General features: G+C 50.1%; 2 protein-coding genes across 5 annotated transcripts in view; one reads left to right on the forward strand and one right to left on the reverse strand.

Annotated features, from left to right (window-relative positions):
* The window catches only part of UBTD1 (ubiquitin domain containing 1), a 50,283-nt gene extending 29,744 nt beyond the window's left edge, over positions 1–20,539 (reverse strand). Inside the window, exons 1-2 of one of the 2 annotated variants that reach the window (XM_018041304.1) lie at positions 20,044–20,151; positions 15,329–15,367 (exon numbers count right to left, since the gene is read on the reverse strand). Coding sequence is in view for 1 of the 2 variants with exons in the window: in XM_018041303.1 (XP_017896792.1) it covers positions 20,044–20,113 (70 nt within the window). In the remaining variant the exon portion in view is untranslated. Of the gene's footprint in view, positions 1–15,328; positions 15,368–20,043 lie in introns of both variants that reach the window. The other variant, XM_018041303.1, reaches the window with a different exon arrangement.
* Positions 20,728–24,364, forward strand: part of MMS19 (MMS19 homolog, cytosolic iron-sulfur assembly component) — a 34,281-nt gene continuing 30,644 nt past the window's right edge. Inside the window, exon 1 of one of the 3 annotated variants that reach the window (XM_018041300.1) lies at positions 20,728–21,089. In XM_018041300.1, the coding sequence (XP_017896789.1) occupies positions 20,978–21,089 (112 nt within the window). In that variant the 5' untranslated portion in view covers positions 20,728–20,977. The remainder of the gene's footprint in view (positions 21,090–24,364) is intronic. The other 2 variants (XR_001917310.1, XM_018041301.1) reach the window with 2 other exon arrangements.

Genomic DNA, 24,364 nt, shown 5'->3' on the forward strand with positions numbered 1-24,364 from the left:
CCATGGGGTCGCGAAGAGTCGGACACGACTGAGCAACTTCACTTTCACTTTTCATTTTCATGCATTGGAGAAGGAAATGGCAACCCACTCCAGTGTTCTCGCCTGGAGAATCCCAGGGATGGGGGAGCCTGGTGGGCTGCCGTCTATAGGGTCGCACAGAGTCGGGCACGACTGAAGAGACTTAGCAGCAGCAGCAGCAGGACCCTGTGGAAGGGACATCTGTTCTGGGAAGAAGGTCAGAGCAGACACTCACTAACTATGGCCCCATGGAAGCCAGACTCCAAGGGCTTGTTGGACAGCCTCACAGCTCTGGACAATGCCCCTGACACAGCCTCTCTCCTTCCTCCTTGGAAGGGAAAATACGTCCATATGGGGGGAGAAAAGCTGAGGTGGTGACTTGCTTCTTCTGATGCTTCTTCCCCTTTTTGGAAGGCCTCAAGCCCTTTGCTGTCCAAGGGCCTCCACCTGTGCAGTTCCTTCTATCTGGCTTGGGTAACCCTCCTCGCCCTCACCCTACTTTGGGTTGTATCAGCACATAAGGGCCAGGACCTGGGGCCAGGAGAGGCTGAAACCTAGTTCATGTTCAGGCATCAGCAGTGGGCTCTAGCAGGAAGGCTAGGGACAGAACAGGCATCTTTTTCTCATTCATCCAAAAGGTGTCTCACAGGCCAGCAAGTAGCCCTGGCTGGAGTGGGGCCACATGAGACAAACACGGCTCCCTCAGTCTCAGCCTTCACGGTTAGTTTAGGTATCTCTGTCAAGAAAGTGATTTTGACCCTCCACCCCCAAATAACCCACCCCCCTACCCCATGATGCTCTCCCAGTGCCCTCTTCTCTCCTTTGTAGTATGCATTTGGATGATTTGGGTATAAACTCTCTCTCCACTTCTCTGCGGGTTCTATGAGGGCAGGACCATGCCGGTTTTGTTCAGCTGCATACCCAGGACCAAGCCGGGGCCAGGCACACAGAAACAGCGCACACCTTAGCTTTACAAACGTATATGCTTCAGATTAGCTTTCAACTCCAGGATGGTGCCTCTACCCTAGACATGACCTTCATTTGGCACACGACAAAGCCATGAGGTAGGCTGCCCAGAGCCCCAAGAGAATTTGGTCCAGCTGAGACAAAGCAGGCAAGATGCCCCCACAGAGTGTAAGGCATCCGCAGGCCACTCCAGAAAACACCTGTAGGGCCATAGGATAATAGTCTCTTACTGGGAAACCACATTTCCCAGCTTTTTTAAGCACACATCTCTTTTGATAAATACAGACTTACACACACACACACACACACACACACACACACACATAACTGTATCATGCCCCACTTGGGAATTACTGTAACATTAGGCAAGACTTTTTTGCCAAACTCTACCTTTGATAGCTTGCATTTTAGAAACGACATATTTTTCCAAACCTAAGATGTGATTATGATACTGAAGACACTCTTTCAAACTTCCTATATGTCCCAGTCCCCAGAGATTTCGTTCCATCTCTCTCCCAGTGACATTCAATACTCACAGATAAGAGAAAACAGCGGGCTGACTGCAAAGAGCAGACATACCCCAAGTCAATACGGAATGTGTGGAAGAGGCAACCTCTGGGGCATATTTCCAGCACACTCAGAACAGAATGGCACCGTGACTCAGTGGGAAGGGTACCAGATGCCTGTGAAGAGATGAGACTACGATTTCAAGTTCTGGAGCTCCTTTGTCAGGATAACGTTAAACGAAGTTCTTAAGACTAGGAGGCACTTTCCCATCTGTAAAATGGAACGCTGGTACAGGGGGAGTCCACAGCAAAGAGAAATACTATGACCCCTGCCATCTGAAGCGGAGAAGGCAATGGCACCCCACTCCAGTACTCTTGCCTGGAAAATCCCATGGATGGAGGAGCCTGGAAGGCTGCAGTCCATGGCGTCACTAAGAGTCTGACACGACTGAGCTACTTCACTTTCACTTTTCACTTTCACTTTTCACTTTCATGCATTGGAGAAGGAAATGGCAACCCCCTCTAGTGTTCTTGCCTGGAGAATCCCAGGGAGGGGGAGCCTGGTGGGCTGCCGTCTATGGGGTCGCACAGAGTCGGACACGACTGAAGTGACTTAACAGCAGCAGCCATCGGAAGGTCTCTGATTGTTTCAGGTACAGAGAAAAGAGAAGAAAGAAAGCACAGCTCTGAGAAGGACACCACGAGGGTTCCTTATCTGGGCAGTTATTAGTTCCAACGGGCAACTGGTAGAACGGTGAACTTGAAGCTTTTGTGGGCTGAGGGGATGTTGGCCCTGTGGCAACTTCTCCTCCGGGGCAGGCAGATACATCACCGCAGTTAGGAGACTGCCGTGGGAGTCAGACACACACGAGTTCCAGTCTCATTCTGCCATGGACTCACAGGTAATGTCAGACAATTTACGTAACCTCTCAAGCCTCAGTCCCCCTCAACAGTGAGAGGATGACAATAAAACCTATATCTCTGGGTTGTTGTAAAGATTAACTGTAAATAACACATGTAAAATATTTAGCACAGCATCTGAAAAACAATAAGTGAAAATGCAAAGGATTAATATAAGCATTAACCTTATTATTTTTGTTACTATCACTGTTTTCCCGGTAGGACTGCAGGAAGGGAGCTGGAAGGGCAGCCCAGAGGCACCAGGCAACCCTCTCATTCTCATTTTCTATTTATCGTAACAGATGACATGACCTCTGCGGTCAAGGACAAGAACAGCTGGGTAAGCCAGCGAAATGCACAGCTGCTGTGATTGAGGAAAAGTAATACTCCTCGGGGCCCGGGCTTGGAAAGGAGTTGGCAGCAGGGAGCAGAGGCTCCATGGGAGGGAAACAGACAGAAACGGCCGAAGGAGCTGGAGGGGGAAGAAGAGAAAGCACCAGAGGAAGACCCAAACCAAAGGCAGGTGGGCAGAGGAAGGCGGCCTTTCCAGAGACAGGAAGCTGCAGGTGAACTGGCAGGAAGCCAGGACGTGGGCACCCAGGGAAAGCCAGGCCACATCCTGAGGAAGGGGCGGCGGAGAGGACGGAGTAGGCTCCCAGGCTGCTGGATGCTACGACGCGGAGCCAGGCAGGGACAGGATGGGAAGGAGGGCCACACACTCGGCTCTCCCTGACCCCGGGTCCCCTCCTCAAGTCTCTGCTCCCCCAACTCTGCAGGCCCCAGGGTTTCACCGGAACTTCTGCCCCTGCCACCGTCTACTATCCCCACCTGGGTCCCCTTCCCGAGGCCGGTGGCAAAACAGGATGCGGGTTTCATCATTTCCCCCTTTCCTGGGAACTTTGACTCAAGTGCTCCATAGTTCTCTGTGGGGAACAGGCCAAGGAGGCCCACACGGGGGAAAAAGCACCTTCCAGCTCCACTCTGAAATGCAGATGGGCAAGCCAGCGCACATCTGGTCCTTCCCCAACTGCCTCTTCACTTTCTCCTGGAGGGCCAGCTCAGCCTCAGTCCTGCCCACTGGGCTCCACATACCCAGCACCCACCAGGGGAACGCTTGTCGTCAACGAGGGGGACTGATCTTACACCTATTTGGCCCTCTGGGTACCCCCAGGCTCTGGTTCCAGAAGGGTGCTGATCTCAACGTGACCCCAGGTGACAGGGCATCAGCAGCGAGGTCAGCCGAGAGTCAGGGGTGGCCTCGGGAAGGAAGGCTCCCTGACCCGGCAGAGGGGTCAGCATGCAGGCAGGCACACCAGCAGCCACGGTAACAAGGCTGCCTGCAGCTGCACAAGCTTTTCCTGTGACGGAGCACTGTCCTGTATGTGACCTTTGACCCTCCCCACATGGCTAGCAGAGGACTGGGCAGATACTGTTCCCATTTTGAAGATGAGGAAGCTGAGTGACTCAGGCAGGATCACAGTTTCTGAGAAGCAGAGCTGGTGGGCACAGGACCCATTCTCCAGAAGTCTTCTTTCTTTAGCCTGGGACTTACTTCCCTTTCCACACTGACTCAGTTCTCCCAACTTAAAACAACAAGCGGTATAGCAGCCCTCTGCTCTGCAAGGCTGACGGTCTCTCTGCTTTGACGAACTTCCCCAAGTCCCCGGTGTCGCCAGGCCCTCCCTGATGCTCCCACCCCTGTCTCCCACACCTCTGGCCCTCATTCTCCTTTGGTTAACCTGTCACCCGACCTTGTGGATTCCTTCTTCAAAGGGGCTTCCACTCCCAAGACATCAGTGCAGAGCTTTCCCCTCCTACCCCTATCCAGCCTCACTGGCTTCGGCCTTGCCCCAGCTCTCCTTCTCAGCTTTTGAGTCCAGAGTACCCTTTCAAGTCCCTGGCATCCACCTAGCCACATGCTCCCAGTGGCTCCCCATCACCTCCACACCCCTGGCCCACAGCTTGGCTCGCAAGGTGCCTTTCAGGCCTTGCCTCTTGTTGCCCCCTCCCTGAAGCACACACCTGCCTCCAGCCCCTCCGTACACCCTTGCTTCAGCTCAGGCTGGTCTCCCTTCCTGAGCCCCCTTCTCTCTTCCATCTTCAGGCTCCCCTCACCTGTGTCCACAAGCACTCCCCTGACTGCAGGAGAGATGAAGAGACCCTTTCTTAGCACCTGCCCTGCCCAGAGTCCTGAAAGACTCAGCCACACAGGCTGCAGAATCAGGTCCCCCAGCTGCTGCTGTCTGTACCTGGGTGGTCCCTGCACCCAGAAAACTGGCTGCGAGAACTTGGCACTGGTGTGGTCGGTCGTGGAACAGCCAACAAGAAGAGAAAGCTGAGTCTATAGAGAGGGAGCCAGGAGCAAATGCTCAGACACAAGTCAAGAGGTCACTGGCCGCTCAAAGACAGAGTCGCCTCCATCCCTGACTACTCTCCGGTCCTGGCTCCCATGAGGCCAGCTGCTTCGCTGTAATCCTGCCAACAAACCCTCTGCTCCTAAGCTGACGCGGAGGGGCCCCAGCTCTGTGGGGACCACTGCTGACCCCAGCCTGGGAGCCCCGTCACCTCCATCAGACAGCCCCAACTGGAGGAGCCGTGTACAACATCCCCTGCCAAGGGTCGCTTCTTTTCTTGTCTCCCTGTGTGGCAAGCAGGCGTTCCCTGTACACCTGTTCCCGCCCTGGGCCTGGAGCTCCTGGCTGAGGGCTTAGGAGTTGTCTGTGTGGCTCACCAGCGCCCTTCTGCTGGAGCTGCCTCCAATCGGCACAGGGTCCAAAGTGGCACCACTAGACGGGTTTTGTTGTATGTGAGCCCACCTCCTAGCTGGAGCTGAGTGCACCAAGTTGGGCCCATCAGACCCGCTTCCCTGCGAGTCTGGAATGGGGCTGGGTGAGCTGAGCCCCTCTGGGTGTGGCTGGAGCTGTAGTAGGAACATTTGTGGCCGTGTGGGCTGAGGAAGGAGAAAGCCTGGCTGCCAAGGTAAGGAGGAAGCCCACAGGGCAGCAGAGTTGAGAGGAGGAGGGAGATCTAACAAGGTTTTTCCAATCTCTGCTGAAGGCCAGGCTGCAACTGCGCTGTGGGCTCCTGCACATCCCTGAGACCCTGTAATTAATCACCTCTTGTGCTGAAGTTAGATGCAGCTGGTTTCTGTTACTCGAAATCGAGGGGTCCTAATAAAGCCGGGATCTCCCCTAAGCTTCTCCAGGAATACAAAGCAGGTGCTTGACAAACAAACTTGCTCAATGAAGAAAACAGGCCCCAGATCTGGCTTCCTGATTTCTGCCAGAGGCGCCATCATGCTCTACAAATACTGCACATATCAAATATGTAACTTGGCCCCAGGCAACTTGAGTTAAATGCATTTTCCTTGCCTGAAGTGCATTATATCCTCACTTTCATCTCATCTTTGGGACAAACCAGCATTCAAAGGAAAGGCAAGCAGGAGCAGGCCAGGGGAAAACAGCCTGTGAGAGTGTGGGCCAGCACATCCAACTGATCTGCACACTGTGTTCCCCTGGGGGCGGCCCCCACTACAGAAACCTCTGCCCCGAGATTTCCGTCCCTGTGCCACTCCTACCCTTATGAAGATGACCATCAAGGACTCCAAGAGGTCACAAAGTTTCTACCCCTACTGATGGGTCATTTATGCCACAGGCCATCGTAAGGTCAGACCCTTGAATCCTAAGGCTGGAAGAAACCTCACAGGGTCACTTCACCTAGTTGTTTTCAAACTGCACCTGCAGGACCCTGAGACTCCGATGGAGCCTCTTGGGGCTCCAGTCTCCCCAGCCTCTACCAGCGCAAATGCCCATTTGGTTGTACACATCAGGCTACCTTGTGAGTGTGCATCTGAAAGGGTTCCAGGGGCTTAACACAACAGTGCAGAATTCCTGTTTCAGATCGACTGGTCTATCATTCAGATGAAGAGCCAGCGACTCAAAGGCATAAGACCACACAGGTGCCAAGTGGCTGAGCTGGCGGAGAACCCCGGGCCTGGACTCTCCCTGCTGCCCCTTCCCCTAGGCAAGTCCTTTAAAGCTTCTCTTGGGCTTTGGAGCCAGAACCCCAGTCCTGTGTAAGGGAGCCCCGGCTGGGGAACACAGAGAGAGAACTGAAGACACAGGGCAGAGTCCAGGAGATGGGCGCTGAGTCCCAGGCGACCCTGTCTGTCGGAGGAAGGGCAATGCTAAACGGCCCGAACAATATGGAGTTGTCCTGATGCTACTCCTCCGCTATATTTAGTTTCTCCCCTGAAATGACCTCAGGCAGCAGCAAAGCTTTGTGGTGTGGCAAAATCGGCCGTGTGTCCCCAACACCAGGGGAGGAGAACTCTGCTGGAGACACCGGATAGTAAATAGGAAAGAGAGTCTGTGGGATGCGGGAGTGGGGGTGGCGGGGGAGCAAGCTGTTGACACAGCTAGAGACAAAATCTTTCCTTTGACCCTGGGCGGTGCAGGGAGGAGTAAACCTGCGACTCTTGTGCAGTGGGGGATGGACTTTGAGACCCAGGTCCGTGGTGGAGGAGCCCCTGCTTCGCCCCAGGCTCTGCTCGCAGGTGTTGGGTCCCTCTTCCTGAACCACTTCGTTCATTGCACCCCTGCGGAAGGAACCAGCAAAGGTTCTCTCTGACCTAAACTCCCCATCTACTATTCGAGACCTTCCCCTGACCTTGGTGTACACAGCCGATTTGATTCTATTGCCTGAAAAACAGAAAGAAAGGCTAGAAAAATAAATACCAAACAGGAATGGGGACTCTGGGTGGTGGGAATATGAAAGAGATTTTCTTCTTTGGACTTGATGATATTGTCCACATTTATTAGCTAACCACATCCTACTTTTATGACAAAGAAAACTGTATTGCTTGCTTCTCTCTAACCTGAACCCCTTACTCAGATCACTAACCCTTCAGTAATCTCTCCTCACTTACCCTGCCCTATCCAACCTCAGCTCTTTCTAAAATGTCTACATATTGCCTTTGTCTCTGCTTGTCTACACGGCATGATTTACCACTTGTCTACACATTATCTTGCCTGAAACTGTATCACACCTCTATTTGTCTTCACTCCATTCCCCGGATTGTAAGCCACCATGAGCGATGAGACACACATATATAACACGTGGACACAGGAAGGAGGCAGGATGTACAGAATGGGTTTAGAGACAGTCAGACACGACTGGGCACACACGTACAGAAAAGACATGGGAAATAAGAGTCAGGTTGCCTGGGTCAGGTACTAACTAGCTCTACCACTTCTGACTGTGGCAGGACAGGCCACAGATCAGTGGCTTGCCCTTTCTGAACCAGTTCCTCCAGCTCAATTCCCTATTAATGCCAATTCTCCTCTAAAAGGTAAGGGTGGACTCTGAGCAAGCCTGGCCACCCCACAGCTTTTGGATCATTTCACCTCTAAAACAGAGGCCCCAGACCCAGACTACAAAAGGGGTCCCCATCAATTCATATCCAAACCAGCATCAGCTGGTGAGCCAGATACCAGGGCAGCAGGGTTCGCAGGCCGAAGTCTCTCCTTGAATGTTTCCCCTGGGCCTCGGCCCCTGAACGCCTAAGGAGTGGTGCTGCCAAAGGAGCCGACTGAGCATCTCTGTCCGGGGCTTCAGGAAAATTTGCTTGAGGGCCAACAATGGATTAAACATCCAGGTCCTGGATCTTCCGTGGAACATATCTCAAAGCAGGGCAGAGCTACGCTTCAGAGAGGAGGGGTCAGCTGCAGATTAAAGGGCCCAATGCAGCTTTCCTTCTGCCTGCGGACTCTTAAGACTAGCCCCTTCTGTTCCTCAGGGAGCAGGACCAAATAACAGTGCACACAGCATGTGGATGTTTCCCAAAAATCATTTGGGGCCTTTTAAAAAGCCATAAAAGCGGCAGGTTTCCAGTGAAATAAGGCCTCCCTTCTCCATGTCCGCCAGCCTAGCGCTGTGCTACAGACAGGAATATCACACGGGGGCCAGAGCCAGATGACCTCCGGGCTCCAAGAACTTGATACGAGAGGCCAGAAGGAAGACAGGCGAAGAGCAAACAGAGCAGTCACCCTGGGGTGCAAACACGGCCGTGCGGGGCATCATCAGCTCCCGGGGGCTGCCCCCTCAGCTCGCCCTGCCTCCTTGGTGTGCTTGGCATGAATCTGCCCACCCAGGTATGCCCGTGGAAATGGGCTTGGGAGAAATAAAAAAAGATCACAGGAGCTCGATATTATTCAGCCCATCACACTGTGAACTCCAAGAAGAAAGGGACTCTTCGCAATGCTTCCTGCGCAAACACCATGGACAAGGCAGATGGCGTGACTCTTTAGAGGCAGTTTCCCACAGCAGTTATGATACGGGCACCTTCGTGGAAAGGGTCTTAACCTCCCTGAGCCTCAGCTTCCTCGTCTGTAAAATGGAGGTAATTATATCCACCTCCAGGGGCTGATGGGGAAATTGAAGACAGTGAGGTCAAACCCACAGTAGGGTGCCTACCACACATGGAGATTACCACGCACAGAGGACTGGTTCCAGGGAGGGATGGTTCCTGGAGCTGCCATGAGCGCTCATGAAAGGAAGTGCTCAGGCCACGCAACAGTCTATTTAGTCTATCTGGGGGGAACAGAACACACTGGCTAAGTGAAAAATCCAATGCCATGTGCCATATCCCGCGGTACGGAGGCAGACACTGGGAGTATGGGGGGCAGGGAGAGATGAAAGGAGGGGAAAACCCATGAAGGCTGTTGCAAAGTGTTCTTTCTGGCATACTCAGGATACGCAGTGCAAGAACTGGCAGAAGCGGACTGTTTGAGAGTCATGGGCGGCAGTGATGTCAGTAAACCAGCTATACCTGTTTAGGGCCTCATGAGCCCTCAGTTGATACTGACGGTGAGGCAGGTGTCGCATAGAAGGAAGGCAGGGCTGAGCACTGAAAACACAAGTCTGGCATCTGAATCCCTTCACGTTTCACCATGTGACCCTGGGCATGACAGTTAATGCCATGGAGCCACTCCCCTAATACGAGGACAGTGTCACTCCCGGCGAATTACCAGGAGGACTGGAGATGTGCATGAAGCACCTACTGTGCTTCAGCAGGGTATAATAACTACAGAACAGCTGCTTTTGAAGCCAGTTGCAGGGGGGTGTTTACCAAATGTGGAAAAGTGGGCCTGCTGTGGATGCCTATCACCACCTTCTTGGAAATTCATGGAGGAGGTGCCAGGGTCCTGGAAGTAAGCCCCAGTGGACCCAGACAGGTTCTGCCAAGCTGAAGCTGGGTCACAGCACCTGAGGGCACTCCTGAGCCTTGACCCACCTGGCAACAAGTTCCTATCTGTTCCAGAGAGGCCAGAAAAGTAGCCACTGGTTGTTGCTGGAATTAGCAAGAGTATGCTGCAAACTCAAGAGATCTGTAACTTACAAGAGTGGAAGTCCTCGGTTTCCGTAAATGCTTCACATTTTTAAAAAATGAGGCTAGATTCAAGGCTGCCTCTATAATAATCACTCTTGTGCAACTTGCTTCCGATTTTGCTTTCCTGAATGAGTGAGTGGAGTTATAAGAATGGTAAATAAGCAGGGTACACAGCAGAAGGTAGGTTTTGTATATGAGCTTCACTGGCCATATATCTCAACTGGTGGAGGGAGAAGAGGACTGGGGACAGCTGGCTTAAACACAGTGCCAAGCATGGTGATAGTAATAAAAAAAAACTACCATTAACTGAATATTTTAACATGTCCCAGCTACCACTCTGAGGGTTTTTATGTGTTTTAACTCATTTGATCCTCATGACAGTCCTGTGGAATAGGTACTGTTATCTCCATTTGACAGATGAGAAAGGTAAGGCTCCCAAATCCAAAATAACTTGCCCAGGTTACACAGCTAATGAGCAGGAGGAGCTAGGATAATAGAATGCAAATGGATACAAAATGAATAAAGTATTTGTCACAACTGTGATAATTACCTGTTATCTCTCCATCTCATCAATGCCTTCTTTGAAAGATCTCATATTTTGCACATCAAAAGATATTCATGGGGACTTCCCTGGCGGTCCAGTGGCTAAGACTCCACATTTCCAATGCAGGGGACTGGGGTTCAATTCTTGGTCAGGGAACTGGATCCCACAGGCTGCAACTAAGACCCAGTACAGCCAAATAAATAGATATTTTAAAAAAAGAAAAGAAATTCATGGTCAGCGCTTGCTATACACTCAGTGCAGAGGAAGGGCCAGAGGGTGCACCAGAATCAGACTTCCCATGTTGGGGTAGAGAAGACTACACTCTGCTCTTCCCAACACTCTGAGCTGAACAAGAGTCAGCAGAATACAAGCCCCCAAAGGAACAATGAACTTGGCCTTGGTTACTGTCATTAATGACCCACTGCCATCATTGGCTAAGCATCTGCTATACATAAGCACAGCGGTCATCACTCCATACACACATCATCACCTTTAATCCCTGACTACCTAAGCAGTCTACTCTTGTCCCCATTTCACAGATGCAAAAAACGAGGCTCTGATCTCAGGCTTCCTCACCACAGTGAGACAGCAGAGGAACCACTACGTCCCACGGCTTCTGCCTCTCTGCCATTTATTTGTCAACAACTTTGGATAGCTCTTAACATCCCAAGTCTCCGTAACCTCATCCATAAAGCTGGAGAAATGATTCCTGCTCTGACTGCCTAACAGAATTGTTGTGAGGATCAAATGAGACATAACATTTGAGAAAGCACTTTGAAAACGGCAAACTGCTGAACATAGCAAGGAATCATTAGTCTTATTAATTACAAAGAGTAACACCTGATCCAGCAAGCACTTTGCTAAAGTGACTCTGCTGCCTCTTTTCCCTTGGGAATTTGGGGATAATTCAGAACCTGCAGAGCTAGGGCACTCTTTTCTGCAAGTCCTTGGCATCTGGGTGCTGGGAAGTAGAGGTTCCTTCTGGGAGGAGAGGGAGGAAACAACATTGTTTGCATTCTGCTAATGTTTTTCTCCAGGAACACTACAATGGTTGAGGTTCTACTGCTTCCACTGTCAAAAAACATTCAACGCATTTACTAGGCACCTACTGTGTGCCAAGCACTAGATTCGATGGATGCATGGGGCCCCTCAGGAAATGAAAGGGAGGAGGCAAAAGCCATGGGCAGCGAGCAGAGTGACCACAGTCCTGGAGCTCTGCAGACTTCACAGTCCCCTCCCAGATTCATGTCCCGGTGGGGGCAGACTGGGGGGCGGGGCGTGGCAGCACATGGAGTGAGCTCAGGGCACCTAAATTTTGAAGTCAAAGTACTTAAACTGAGTTCCAGTTCTGTGTCTGCTCCGCCTCGTGACCACCAGAAATCAACTTACATTCCTGACTGTGGTGGCTTTCCTTTATGTTGGGTAGGAATGTTCCCATAGGCAAAATGAGAAGAATCAAATGCATGACTGACTGACCCTGGTAAGCAGGGTGCCTGAAGGTGCTCAATAAGAAGCTCTTATTTACAAAACAAAACAAAATCTTGCTCCCTTCCTCCCAATCTTGAACTATATAGGGGCTGAAGCTCAGGCTCTCAAATCAGGCCCTGCAGTTTACAAGTTGAATGGCCTTAGGGAGGGGACATTACCTTTCTAAGACTCAATTTCTTCCTCTGTAAAAAGGTGATAATAGTATCCACCCATAGGAGGGTTGTGAGGATTAACCAACTAACTGCACTTGATGCTGCTAGCACATGATACACACCCAGCAAAGGTGAGATGTTGCTAATCGCCCCTCTCCTTAAAACAACAGAATTTCAAGTCCACAGGCTCACCTCTAAGATCCAGGCTGCCTGGTACCGGCCTGGCTGCCTAGGCTTCAGCTCTAGTGCCAGCCTCCCAGAGGAAACAGGCACCAATGAAGCGCCATCCCCGCCCCCTACTGTCTCCACACCACGCCCCACCCCTTTTCCCAACAGGTCCCCCTTTCCGAGGGCAACCAAGGCCACAAGTTGAGGGGCTGTGGCTGGTTAAAGGTGTGGGGACACCTTGAGTTTGGTTCCCCATTCCTGTGGGCTCAGAAAGCAGGGAGATCTTGCCCCCAACAGCTTAGAGAAAAGCACATGGCCTGGAGCAGCTGACAAACGCACCAGGATGCCATGTCTCTATAAGACTCTCTCCCTTTCACCCATCCCAAGTGCTCCCATCTGAACCACAGTCCTGCATCTCTGTGCAAAAGGGAACACTCCATGAGGAAGACAGCATCAATGTTCTTTGGGAGCCACGTGAATTATAACTACCCAGAACTGCTCTGCTTAACCGGAAGCCACTATTCACCTATCCCAGCCACTGACCACATTATTAGAAACCCAGAAGCAAGTGACATTCTGAGTGACCAGAAAAGATGTCACAAAATCTACCCACCCAAGCTCCTGGACTTCCCTCTCTGGAGGGGCCCTCAGGCTTCTCTTTGAGCCCGTCTACTATGGGGTTTCCAGATGGCTCAGATGGTAAAGAATCTGCCAGGTTCGATCCCCGTGTTGGGAAGATTCCCCCAGAGAAGGGAAAGGCAACCCACTTCAGTATTCTTGCCTGGAGAATCCCTTAGACAAAGAAGCCTGGGTGGGAACATGAACCCCAAAAGCACAGCAGCTGGGAACCACCATATCGTTTGGGGCCCACTGCCCTATCGTCTCAGAAACCTGGGGGCCGCGCACTGTCATGAACACAGCAACTGATCTGCAGGACTCACTCTTCTCCTTCAGAGCCCAGAACAGGATTCGGGAGCCTCCCCACACCGACAGTGCTTGGGCCCTTGAGGCAGACCACTGTGTAAGGGGCTCTCCCTTGTCAATCTACCTTCCACCCGCCACCAGTTCACCCCTATCTTCTTTCAGAGATAAAGGCTCTTCAGAGAAAGAGGCTTTTGTGGTCCCTCCCCACTACCAAGCAGGTGCTTTGTACATACAGATACGCACCCTACTCCCCTGAGTTGCAAAGAGGAGGTTATTCATGCTCAGCATACTTTGCTTAGAAGGGTATCATCCGTTTCAGAAAGATTCCCATCCAAAAATAGTTTTTAAACATTTCTTTTATAGTTTTGCTCTTTAAAAAAGAGTAAGCTTCAGTGATCTGGGGAAAATCACTGGCTATGGTTTTTGTGTGTAAAAATCCTATAGCTTTGAATAATATGAACTTCATACATTCACAAAGTCTCTTTTCATACAGGATCTCACTTGATTCTTACAATGTCTCTGGGAGCTGAGCAGGGCAGCAGTTATCCCATGGTAGAAATGAGGAAACTGAGGCTCAAAGAGATCAAGAGGCCTGTCCAAAGTAGCACACACAGCTAGGAAGGAGCAGAGAACTAAGACCTCATTTCCCTTGGATGCCAGATGACACTCTGGATTAGAACCTCACATTTGAGCAGACCATTTAGCCATGAAAGTAATTTTAAAAACAATGTTTGATTGTTTTATCCCCACAGCATCTCTGAAATAAACTGGAAATATCATCTTTTTTTTAACAGATGATCAACTGAGCAAAAAACAAATGACTTGCCCAAGTGCACCATTCAAGAAAGTGGCAAAGACACTATAGCCCCTCCCGTTGAATGCACTTGACCTTGACCACTTCCCTTACAAACTTAACCTTGCCCACAATTTCTCTTTTTTTTTTTTTTTTTGGCCATGCCACACTTAGCAATGTGGCATCTTAGTTTCCGGACCAGGAATCAAACCCACACCACCTGCAGTGGAAGCTCAGAGTCGCCAGATGGCCAGGGAAGTCCCCTGTCCACAATTTCTTGACCTTAGCATACTCAAAACTTAAAGGAGCCCATGCAGTTTTTATATAGGTTGCACCATATTTCTGTGAACTTGGCAGGGAGTAGACATACCTTTATTCTCTTTTTAATGGCTGGGGAAAAGAAAAGAGGTTAAAGAAATCTTTAAGTTCCTTTTCAGCTCTAAAATTCTATGATTCTAAAAATTTCCCAGCAAGTCAATTCAATGTGTAGAGAGGCCTGGAATCCACTTCACCCGCCTTCTGGCCTCACACTCTATCAGACCTCCCCATGTCTACCCTTGAGTTAATGGCCGCAAAAAACATGTGTGCCTCGGAGAAGAGCCCACTCCTACATAGATGCGCACACAAAATGACAGGAAAGTGTTACTGCTTGGCTGGGACTGTGGTAAGCGGCTTCATCCTGTCCTCCACCTTCAGCCCCAGGATCTCCTTGCAAGAGGCCCCCAAACAGTGGGGAATTATATCCTAGGTATCTGAGAGCTTCTCCAGGCCTGGGTCGAGACATAAGCCAGTCCCAGGAACAGAATACCACTTTGAGGCTGCAGTTAAATCTGTTCATTAGGATACACCCATCCACCTAACACCCACCTAAGATGAGACAGCAATCAGGACTGCTCCCTCCTGCTCTTCCACAAACCTTACAAGTCTGTTCTACACACTAACTTCATCCAATAAATATTTATTAGGTACCTACTCCATGACAGGCATGGATCTAGGTGCCATAGAACAAATAAGAATCTCGGATTGCACAGAGTAGGGGAGATAGCCAATGTCAGGTGGTGCGAAGTGACAGGGAGAAAAATAAAATAGGGAAAAGGTGGAGATAATGCTGAGAGCAGGCAGTGGAGGGAAAACAAATGAGCAAAAAACAAATGACTTGCCCAAGTGCACCATTCAAGAAAGTGGCAAAGACACTATAGCCCCTCCCGTTGAATGCACTTGACCTTGACCACTTCCCTTAAATTTTAAAAAGGGATCAATTTTAAAAAGGATGGCCTGGGAGAGCGTGACTGATGAGACGTGGCGAGTCTTGGAGGGGGAGAGGGGGAAACCCATTTAGCTATTAGAGGGTGGCAGGGGAATGAAGAACCAGAGAAGGCTGAGGAAAGGCAAGGTGGTGAACATCCTCTCATGCCTTGTAGGCCAACACAAGGACTCAGGATGAGATGGGGAACAAAGGAGTAACAGAATCTGACTTACAGTTTGCAGCATCTCTCTGGCTGCTATGATGAAAATAGTCTGTTGGGAGACAAGGGAGGAAGCAGGAAGGTCAGTTAAAAGGCCGATGGGTAGCTTAGACCAGGATGAAAGTAGTAATGATGGTGAGAGTCAAGTGCTGGATATATTTAAGGTGAAGTCAACAGGATTTATTGATTAAATGGATGTGGGATTGAGAGAAAGGGAGGAGCCAGGGATGATGATAGAATTTTGGGGGGTCTGAGCAACTGGAAGAATGAAATCATCATCAGCTGAGATGGTAAAGACTGGGAGAATGGGGGCAGGCGGTGAGGGTGGGAGGGTTCATTCTGTTTTGGACACATTAAACTGAGAAGACTTTTAGACACAAGATGTGTTGAGTAGGCAGCAGAATATACATGGCTGGAGTTAGACCAAATGGGTTGAAATGATATATGTGGGAATCACCAGCACATATAATAATACATAATTGTATGTATTATCATACAGGATCTCCATGTATGGTCAGATTGTTTACTGTCTGGCCCCCCCACCCCAAACTATAAGCTCCATGAGGCCAAGGACCATGTCAGTTCACACCCAGCAAGGTACCTGGCACTCGGTAAATATTTACTGAGCAAATGGAGAAGTTGCCCAATTACTCCCTTAAGAATAGTCACAGCAGCCCACACAAGGAGAAGTACACTCTCTTGTAAGCACAGCGCCAAGCCCAGCCAGCCCAAAACAGGGCCTTGGGTCTGTCCACCCCGAGCTTGAGATTCCAGAATGTAAGCGGATATGCTTGGCACATCACAGATATCTGGGTTTCAGCTTTGCCACATTCTCAAAGGGTGGAGCTGGGCAAGAGACCTGCCTGTTCTACCACATCGACTTCTCCCTGGGATGGGCAGGGGAGGGGCTCCCTCGCCCACTCACAGGCAGAGAGATTGCATCTATCCAGGGCACAAGCACAGGCTGATGAGAGCCCCCCAGAAGGGTCATTCCCCTCATTCATGTATTCTCCGAAGTTTGAAAAGACCACTCAGCACCTGAAGGCGAGAACACAGACCTACTGGGAACCTATTGCAAGTAATAGGTGAGGAAAAAAAAAAAAGTGACAACCCCAAATCTTGATGAGATGAGAGCACTGCCTAATCCTTCTAGCTAAAGCAAGACTCCCTGACCATGGGCATCGTGTCTCTGCTTCACCCACCAAATGACCAGGAAGAGATAACTATGGCCAATGAGTGACATAACCAGGCGTAAGATTTCAGCTCATTAACCTCCCAGTTTAGAATCGCTACCTTTGTGGAGATGATTAAAAACAGCTCTATAGTCCCCTCCCTTTCTGATATAATGCAAGTGCAACCCTAAGACGGTTGATGACTCGCTCAGGGTTACCCAGCTACAGGCCCAGGACTAGAAGGAGGGTTTTAGTCTTCTGTAGAGGGCTTCTTCAATGACAAAGGAGGGGTAAGAGTTACAGTGGGAGTTTTAGGCATCAGTCTTATAACATAAAATTATGTCCTAGTCAACACGGAAACTACAGGTGTCATAGGAAACACTAGGTACACGCTGTGAGGTTAAGAATGGTTCCTTCGCTTGTACCAAATTTGTCATCCTCCAGGGTTCTGCTTGGCTTTGGACTTCATGAATAAAGCTGTTCATAGCAGGACCCACAAAAGTGAAATAAAGATACACCAGCAGATTTTCTTTTTTTAATGCAGATATATACCTCAGTAAAATGTTAAGATGAAATTTTTATTTATTTATATCTAATTTTGGGGGGCTGAGCTGTGAAGCTCATGGGATCTTAGTTCCCAGAGATTGAACCTGGGTCACAGCAGTGAACGTGCTGAGTTCTAACCACTGGATCACCAGGGAATTCCCGTGCAAGTTTTTAAAATCAACAAAAATTGAGTGCTTCCTCTGTACAAGTCATTGTGCTAAGTGCCTAGGGTGTGTGTGTATGACACTATGAACGAGTGAGAGAGGCAAACACACACACATACAAGGTCTTGAAGGCTTGTAGTGCCGTTGCTAATAGAAGACTATAACATCAAAGAACTGTCTAATAATATGGAGTGGATCACTGCTAAGTAAGTGGCATAAGGCAACTCAGAAACAGCAACTCTATCTGCTGGGGGATCTGGGGGATTTGTCAGGCAAGGTGCTTCTAGAAAGATAAGGGATTGGAGGTGGACCTTGAAGAGAAGAAAGGCTCTTGATAAGAAAGGGGAAAGGGCATGAGCAAACACAGGTGGCCTTAATGTCAAGGAAGAGAAAGAAATTGTGTCATAAAAGGAAGGACTGGACCTGACCTGAACAGCCTTGGAAGTTAAAGTTCTTGCAGGAGTGGGAGGTGCATAAAGATTTCTGAACATAGAACTACAGGGACTGGAATAGGTGAATTTAACAGAAGTCTTCTGGGATACCAGCGTGTGTAGGCATTGGATGAATGACTGAAGATGTACTTGTCTCTGCTGGGAAACTAACTTCAGCCTGGGAGATGAGCTGGCTTTGAGGAAACAAGGAGTGGGTCTGTAAGACCTGCTGAGTGAAGAACTAGCAGGTCCCAGAGAATGACTCCTCCAGGTCATGGAGGCAAAGAAAGTTAGCAGAGAGGGTTCCTCAAAGTATAAGTTTAGACAGCTGGAAGAATGGAAGCGTATAGGGAAGCTAGTTGAAGGCGGGGAGAAACAGAGCTGATTTAGAAGCATTGACTCTGAAGTTAGTTACATCAGTGTCCAGTACATGAGTCTGGGGTTGGAGAGGCAATAGCTGAAGATAGAGTGTAGGTGTCTTTCCAATGGACAAAGAGTTGTGGGTCTAAGATTTCTCTGGGAGGGAGACGAGAAGAAAAAAAAAGAATGTAAAACTGAACCTTGGGTATTTCCCAGGTGGTGCAGTGGATAAGAATCTGCCTGCCAATGCAGGGGACATGGGTTCCATCCCTGGTCTGGGAAGAGTCCACATACCTCAGAGCAACTAAGCTCTGCACCACAAGTATGGAGCCTGCGCTCTAGAGCCGGTGAGCTGCAACTACTGAAGCTCCTGAGCCCTAGAGCCTGTGCCCCGCAACAAGAGAATCCCTTGCAATGGGAAGCCCTCACATCACAAAAGAGTAGCCCCCTACTCCCTGCAACCAGGAAAACCCAGCACAGCGAAAAATAAATAAATACATAGATAAATTAAAAAAAAAAAAAAAAACAGAACCATGGTGTCCCACACTGGGAGGTGATGGTGGGCCTGAGTGATCAGAGAAAAACCAAAATGCCAAGGAAGGAAAAGTTTTTGCCCGGAGGGTAGTGTCAAAGGGGAGAGGGTTGTCAACAGTTAAAAAAAAAAAAAAAAAAAAAACCCTACTAATCAATTACATACACTGAGCACATAAATAATAAGTATTTGTTGAATAAATGAATGAAAGAAAGCCCTTGGATTTGAGAACCCTCTTTCCACGTCAGAAGAATGGCTTGTGTTGCCCTCAGACAAATGGATTTCAATGCTAAATTTTATGTCATCCTCCCTATAAAAAACATGTTGCTTCTTGCCCAAGTCATCCTGTCCAACACAGAGACATCCTTCCCCGCTTTCCCCTTGTTTCCCCTCATTTTCATTCCCAGTTTCCGAAACTCAAGCAGCACAAACCTGTGGTGTCAAAGGAGACAGGAAACAGCAAGCAGAGTTTCTACTTCATTAATAACTCTGCCTGTGGCTCCTCTTACATAAAGGGATATGTGGCAACTGAGTAAGAGACTGCGTTCTAATCCCAGCTGCACTACTAACTAGCTGAGTGGCTGAGGACAAGTTGCTCAAATTCTCTGGATCTGGGCTTTTAATATAGCCATGAAGAGGTAGGTCTATCTGGACTCTAGACAAGTTTCGAAGGTCTCCTTGAGCTCTAAAGTGTGCGATTTTATCATTCTCAGAAGGTCCTTGCAACACTCTCTAAGAAGGAAGTGAAGTGAGTACCTGACCCGGGGAAACGACCGCCAGACCTCTTACCCAGGCGGAGCGCCAGGATAGGAGGAGTGTACCCAGAAAGTGAGAAGGCGCTGCCGGCCCTCGCGGATCACCAGCGAGCAGATCCCATCCCCAAGGTTGGGAAGGATCCCAACAACCCGAGCGCGATTCCCACCCCGCACCCCACCTTTCCTAGACTCCCAGACGGCCCGGAGGCTCTAAAAAGCCCTGCGGGAAAAATAAAGATTTCTTTCCCAGAGTCCTGCGCTGCTTTTTGCAAGTCGGATTCCAGCAGACATGATCTGCAGCCTGATAATGACACAGTCTTTGGAAGGAGAGACTGTGCTCGTCTCGCTCGCTCAGAGTTCTGAGGACGCCTGGGCGCCCGCGCCGTGCCCCGACGTGCGGGCTTCCGACCACGGCCCCGTGGCCAGGCCAGCTGCGCCCCAGCCCGGGGCCCTCCTTCCCTCCGTCGGCCCCTCAGCGGTCTGCAAACATTTCCTGCCCCTGACCCAACCCCCACCCGGAGCTTCCCAGTTGGAGCGAGTTGGGCTCGCAGACGGGTCAGGGCTCGCGGTTGCCCCAACTCAGCTTCCCCGGCCACGGGGGCTGGGAAGGGCGGCGGGGGGGGGGGGGGTACCGCCTGGCTCGGGAGCAGCCATCGGGGAAACCCAGGCGCCAGGAGCTGCGGGAGGTCGCTCGGGAAGCCCAGGTCTCCCGCAAGAAGGAGGAAAACTAGCTGGGCGCCGACGACTCTGCTCCCTTCCCCGTCTTACCTGCTCGCTTGCGGGGGTGTCCTGGGGCGGTCGGCCTCTCCCGGCGCTGTCTCCCCACGCAGTTGCCCATGCTGGCTCTTCAGCCGGGCCCCATGCACCGGAGGCGGCGGGCTGATCGGCTGCTCCGCGCTCCTGCCCCGGACGGCGACGTCCCGGGTCAACGGCTCCTGCTGCCCGGCATCGGACGCTCACCAATCTCCCCCCGGGCGCGCTCTACCCCGGCACCGGCTTCGCCACAAACTTTGCGGGCGAGGGGAGAGAGGGAGGTGGCCGACTCTCCAGCACAGTCCCAGGTGGCCGGGCCAGGGGGGCCCGCGACGGTGCCCTGGCGAAGACCAGCTCCGCTGGAGGGGCGGAGAGAGGGGGCGGGCACCGCCGCAGCTACTCCCGGCTAGCTCGGGGCTCCCAACTGGGGCCGGCCCCCCGCAGCCTGTCACTCACCTGCCTAACCCCGCCCCAGCCCAGCCCCGCTGCCTGCCGCCGGCTCGCGGTGCCCGCGCCGCCGCCGCCGCCGCCCGCCCCAGGTGCGCATGTGACCGACGGCACCGCCCCCTTGGGCCGGGCCTGGTTTTCTCATTGGTTTCCCCCAGGGTGCGGACCGCCCCCTCGGCCCCACCCAGCCAGGTGCCCGCCCCGCCGCCCGTCTCCCGGGGAGCTGGGCCGGGAATTATTCGCCCTCAATGGCCCCCGGCTGCGTGCCCGGCAGCAGCCTTCCCTTCCCTGAGCCACCGCCCCGACCCCAGGCCCCGCCCCTTGGGAGGGACCGTCCCCATCCCTCCCGGGAACTGCCTGGCCTGGAGCCGGCAGACACGTGATCCAGGGAGCGCCCCGCCCCTCCGCCTTCGCCTGGCGATTGGCTCGGGGAGGCGCGTGCGCTGAGAGACCCGGCCGGTGCCACCGCCCACTTCCCCTCCCGCGGTCTCCAGTTCGCGTCATGGCCGCCGCCGCGGCTCTGGAGGCGGTGGCGCCTCTGGGCGCCCTGTGGGGCCTCGTGCAAGACTTCGTCATGGGTCAGCAGGAGGGCCCCGCTGACCAAGTGGCTGCAGGTACGGCAGACGGCGCCGCACGGCTTCCGCTTTGGGACATCCAGGAGGGAGAGGCCTCAGCAGAGGCCCCTGGAGGGAAGGCAGTAAGGGACGGCGGTGACTTTGAGAGATTGGTCCGGGGCTGGTTGTGAGCACCGCATGATTGAGAGCCATAACAAATTTTGAGTCGCTTGTAGTCTTCCTTAAAACGCCCTTACGCCCCTCGTCTCGGTTTATTGCCACTCTGTGCGCCGGCCGCGGTTAGGAGAATCAGTACGGTTTCAGAGATGAGGAAACTGCTGCCCAGCGAGGGCATGAGACTTTCAGATGAGGCCGGTGGAGGAGCTGGGATTCGGACCCAGGTCCTCCAGTTTAGAACCAGGGGCTCGTGCCGCGAAAGCACGTTGTTTCTATGAAGTTGACGTAAGAAGAAGCATCTTCAGCGGCATCGGCTCGAGTCGCGTGGCATGTTGGGAGTGGCCGGGCGGCCGGATCTCTGACTGGCTGTAGTTGCAGAGAGGAGGAGAGACACCTGTTTAGGAGGAGTTTGAGATGTTCTGCGTATCCCTCTTAAGGCTTACCCTCCGTTTCTTGTTAAAGTTCTTGATTAATTTGCTTTGTGACATTTTAATGTGCAAGTGGTGCTTGTTTCTATCTTTTCCCCAGAACTCCTGTTTCCCGCTTGTGATTAGTTTAGGAATCTCTTAGTTCTGGCAGCTTATCTAAGATTTGATAAAACAAATTACAGATTTCCTTGGAATTCTGAGACTTCACTCTTTTAGGGGGAAAAAAAAAAACCCCTCAGTAGTTATTGAATGTTAGAAGGCCTTCAGACCTGACATTTAAGTAATAGAATACAAAGTAATATTGTCAGTACAGATGACTTTTATTTTTGGAAATTTTGCATGTTTTAGGGAGAAGTAAAGATACATTTCTCTTGAAAACTGAACATAATCACTTTCAGGATGTGTGAAAAATGAACAAAGTGAATTTGTCAGAAGCATAAACCATTGATCCTTAGTGATATCCCACTTTCACTCAATGCTTCCACAGTTATCTAACACATTTTTCAAACATGATGCAAAGTTATATATAAATACAAATTACACTAGATCTGTGACTGCCAGGTACTTAACAATGTAGTGGGAGAGGCAATCATGTAAACAGTACAATACACCATGAAAAGGACTGCAGGAGGTATCTGCAGGGTGACATGGAAACATCAAGGAGCAAATGAATCCCTGGTGCAGTCATTCCACTAAGCTAAATTTCTTACAGCTTTGTGTCAGTGCTTAAAATTAACAACTGCACGGTGTTATCAGTGTCATTTCCCCCAATGTTTTATTATTAAAATTTTCAAACATCCAGCAAAGTCTTAATAATTTTTTCAAAGACACACACCCACTGCCTAGATTCTACCATTAACATTTTAATATAATTTGCTTTATCGTGTATCTGTCCATCATTTAAATTGCAGCTATGAGTATACCTCCCTCTGACTGCTTTGGTATGCATGTCATTAACTAGGGTTTGTTTAGTTTATTTTGGTATAAAGTTTGTATTCAGTGAAGTGTACAACTCTCAAGCATACATTCATTGATTTTGAAAAATGCATGCACCTACCAGTTACCAAGATAAAGAACATTACTATAAAAAGTGTTATTTGTATCTCTTTCCTTTCCCGGTTATACATTATGAACAAAGTAATTTAGGGTTTTCAAATTCAGAACACATTTGAGAAGCCAGGATGAATAAGTTATATATATATATATATATATATATAAAATATATATATTTATATTTATATATAAATATATATATTTATATATATATAAAGAACTACAAGTTCTTTAAGGAAGACTGCCAAGTTCTTAAAATGTTTTTGTAAAATTTGTATTTTTTATGCCTGAAAAAAAGTGGCCTAAACTATTGTCTAGTTTAAATTTAACTCAGCTCAGCTAGGTCTGTAATACTAGCCCTGTTGTAATTTAACCCTCCTGATTAGGAAAGGAGGTTAGTAATAACAGATAACTAACCGAGGGGTTATAATAGATAAGGTTGAAAAGGTTTGGTGGGGTTGAATGATGCCTAACCTTGGATTCTAAGCAGAGGGATTTGAATGACCTATTGTAGGCAATTGGAGTCAGTGTAGATCCTTGAGCAAGAGAGTCATATAGTGAAGGTGAATTTGAGAAGGATTAAGTTGGTATTCTTAATCTTATATCCCAGGTTTAGTTAGAGTTGTTGAAGGGTGACAGAGTTTTGAAGCATCCCCAGAATAAGATCCCACTCCAGTACTCTTGCCTGGAAAATCCCACGGACGGAGGAGCCTGGTAGCCTGCAGTCCGTGGGGTCTCGAAGAATCAGACAGGACTGAGCGGCTTCACTTTCACTTTTCACTTTCATGCATTGGAGAAGGAAATGGCAGCCCACTCCAGTATTCTTGCCTGGAGAAGCCCAGGGATGGGGGAGCCTGGTGGGCTGCCGTCTATGGGGTTGCACAGAGTCGGACACGACTGAAGTGGCTTAGCAGCAGCAGCAGCAGAATAAGATATGCTTTCTAATCCTCCAGCCTAAGTCAAGCTTTGTGATCGCTGAAAGGGACCAACTTTCTATTCAGCTACTCCCAGCAGCAGCGTCCCCTACAAATTGTAACTGCAGAAGGAACACCCTGTGATTACAAAGGTAGTTACCACCAACTTTGTTTTGCATTTGAGTTCCTGATGAAAGTAGGTGTCAGATGCAGAGGGTGCAAATGATGGAAGAGAAATGACTTGGCAGCCTAAGGGTTAAAGACTCCTCAGCCAGGCATTCAGTGGCTGCCACTTCCCTCCTGGATCTTTAGTTCCAGGCAGCAGCCTTGATTTGCTGTTCCCCTAAGTGCTTTCCTTCCCAGATCCCTCCACTAACTCCATCTAATTCAAGTTAGACCTGGGATTAAAGGCCCAGTTTGAGTGCTCAGCGTCTGCCCCCAAGTGTCTCCTTATCCTCTAGGCAGACATCATCTCATACTTCAGAATCTTTGTGAAACTTATTTCTCAACCACTCATACTTTTTACCTGACTTTAGTAGCTACTTCTGTACACGTCTCCATATCATACCCTACTGTGGAGTCCCCCTGGCGACTAGCAAAAGTAGGTAGTATAAGAGATGAATAAATGAATAAGAGATGTTGAAGGAAGAATTTATGGAATTTGAGGCCTAACTAGTTAGAGGGTGAGAGAGGACTCTTAAGATGATCTCAAGAATTTGAGCCTGAGGATGAGCAAAAGAAAAGTACTATGTCCAAAAATTGG

Source organism: Capra hircus, chromosome 26, assembly GCF_001704415.2.
Source record: "Capra hircus breed San Clemente chromosome 26, ASM170441v1, whole genome shotgun sequence".
Taxonomy (NCBI): Eukaryota; Metazoa; Chordata; class Mammalia; order Artiodactyla; family Bovidae; genus Capra; species Capra hircus.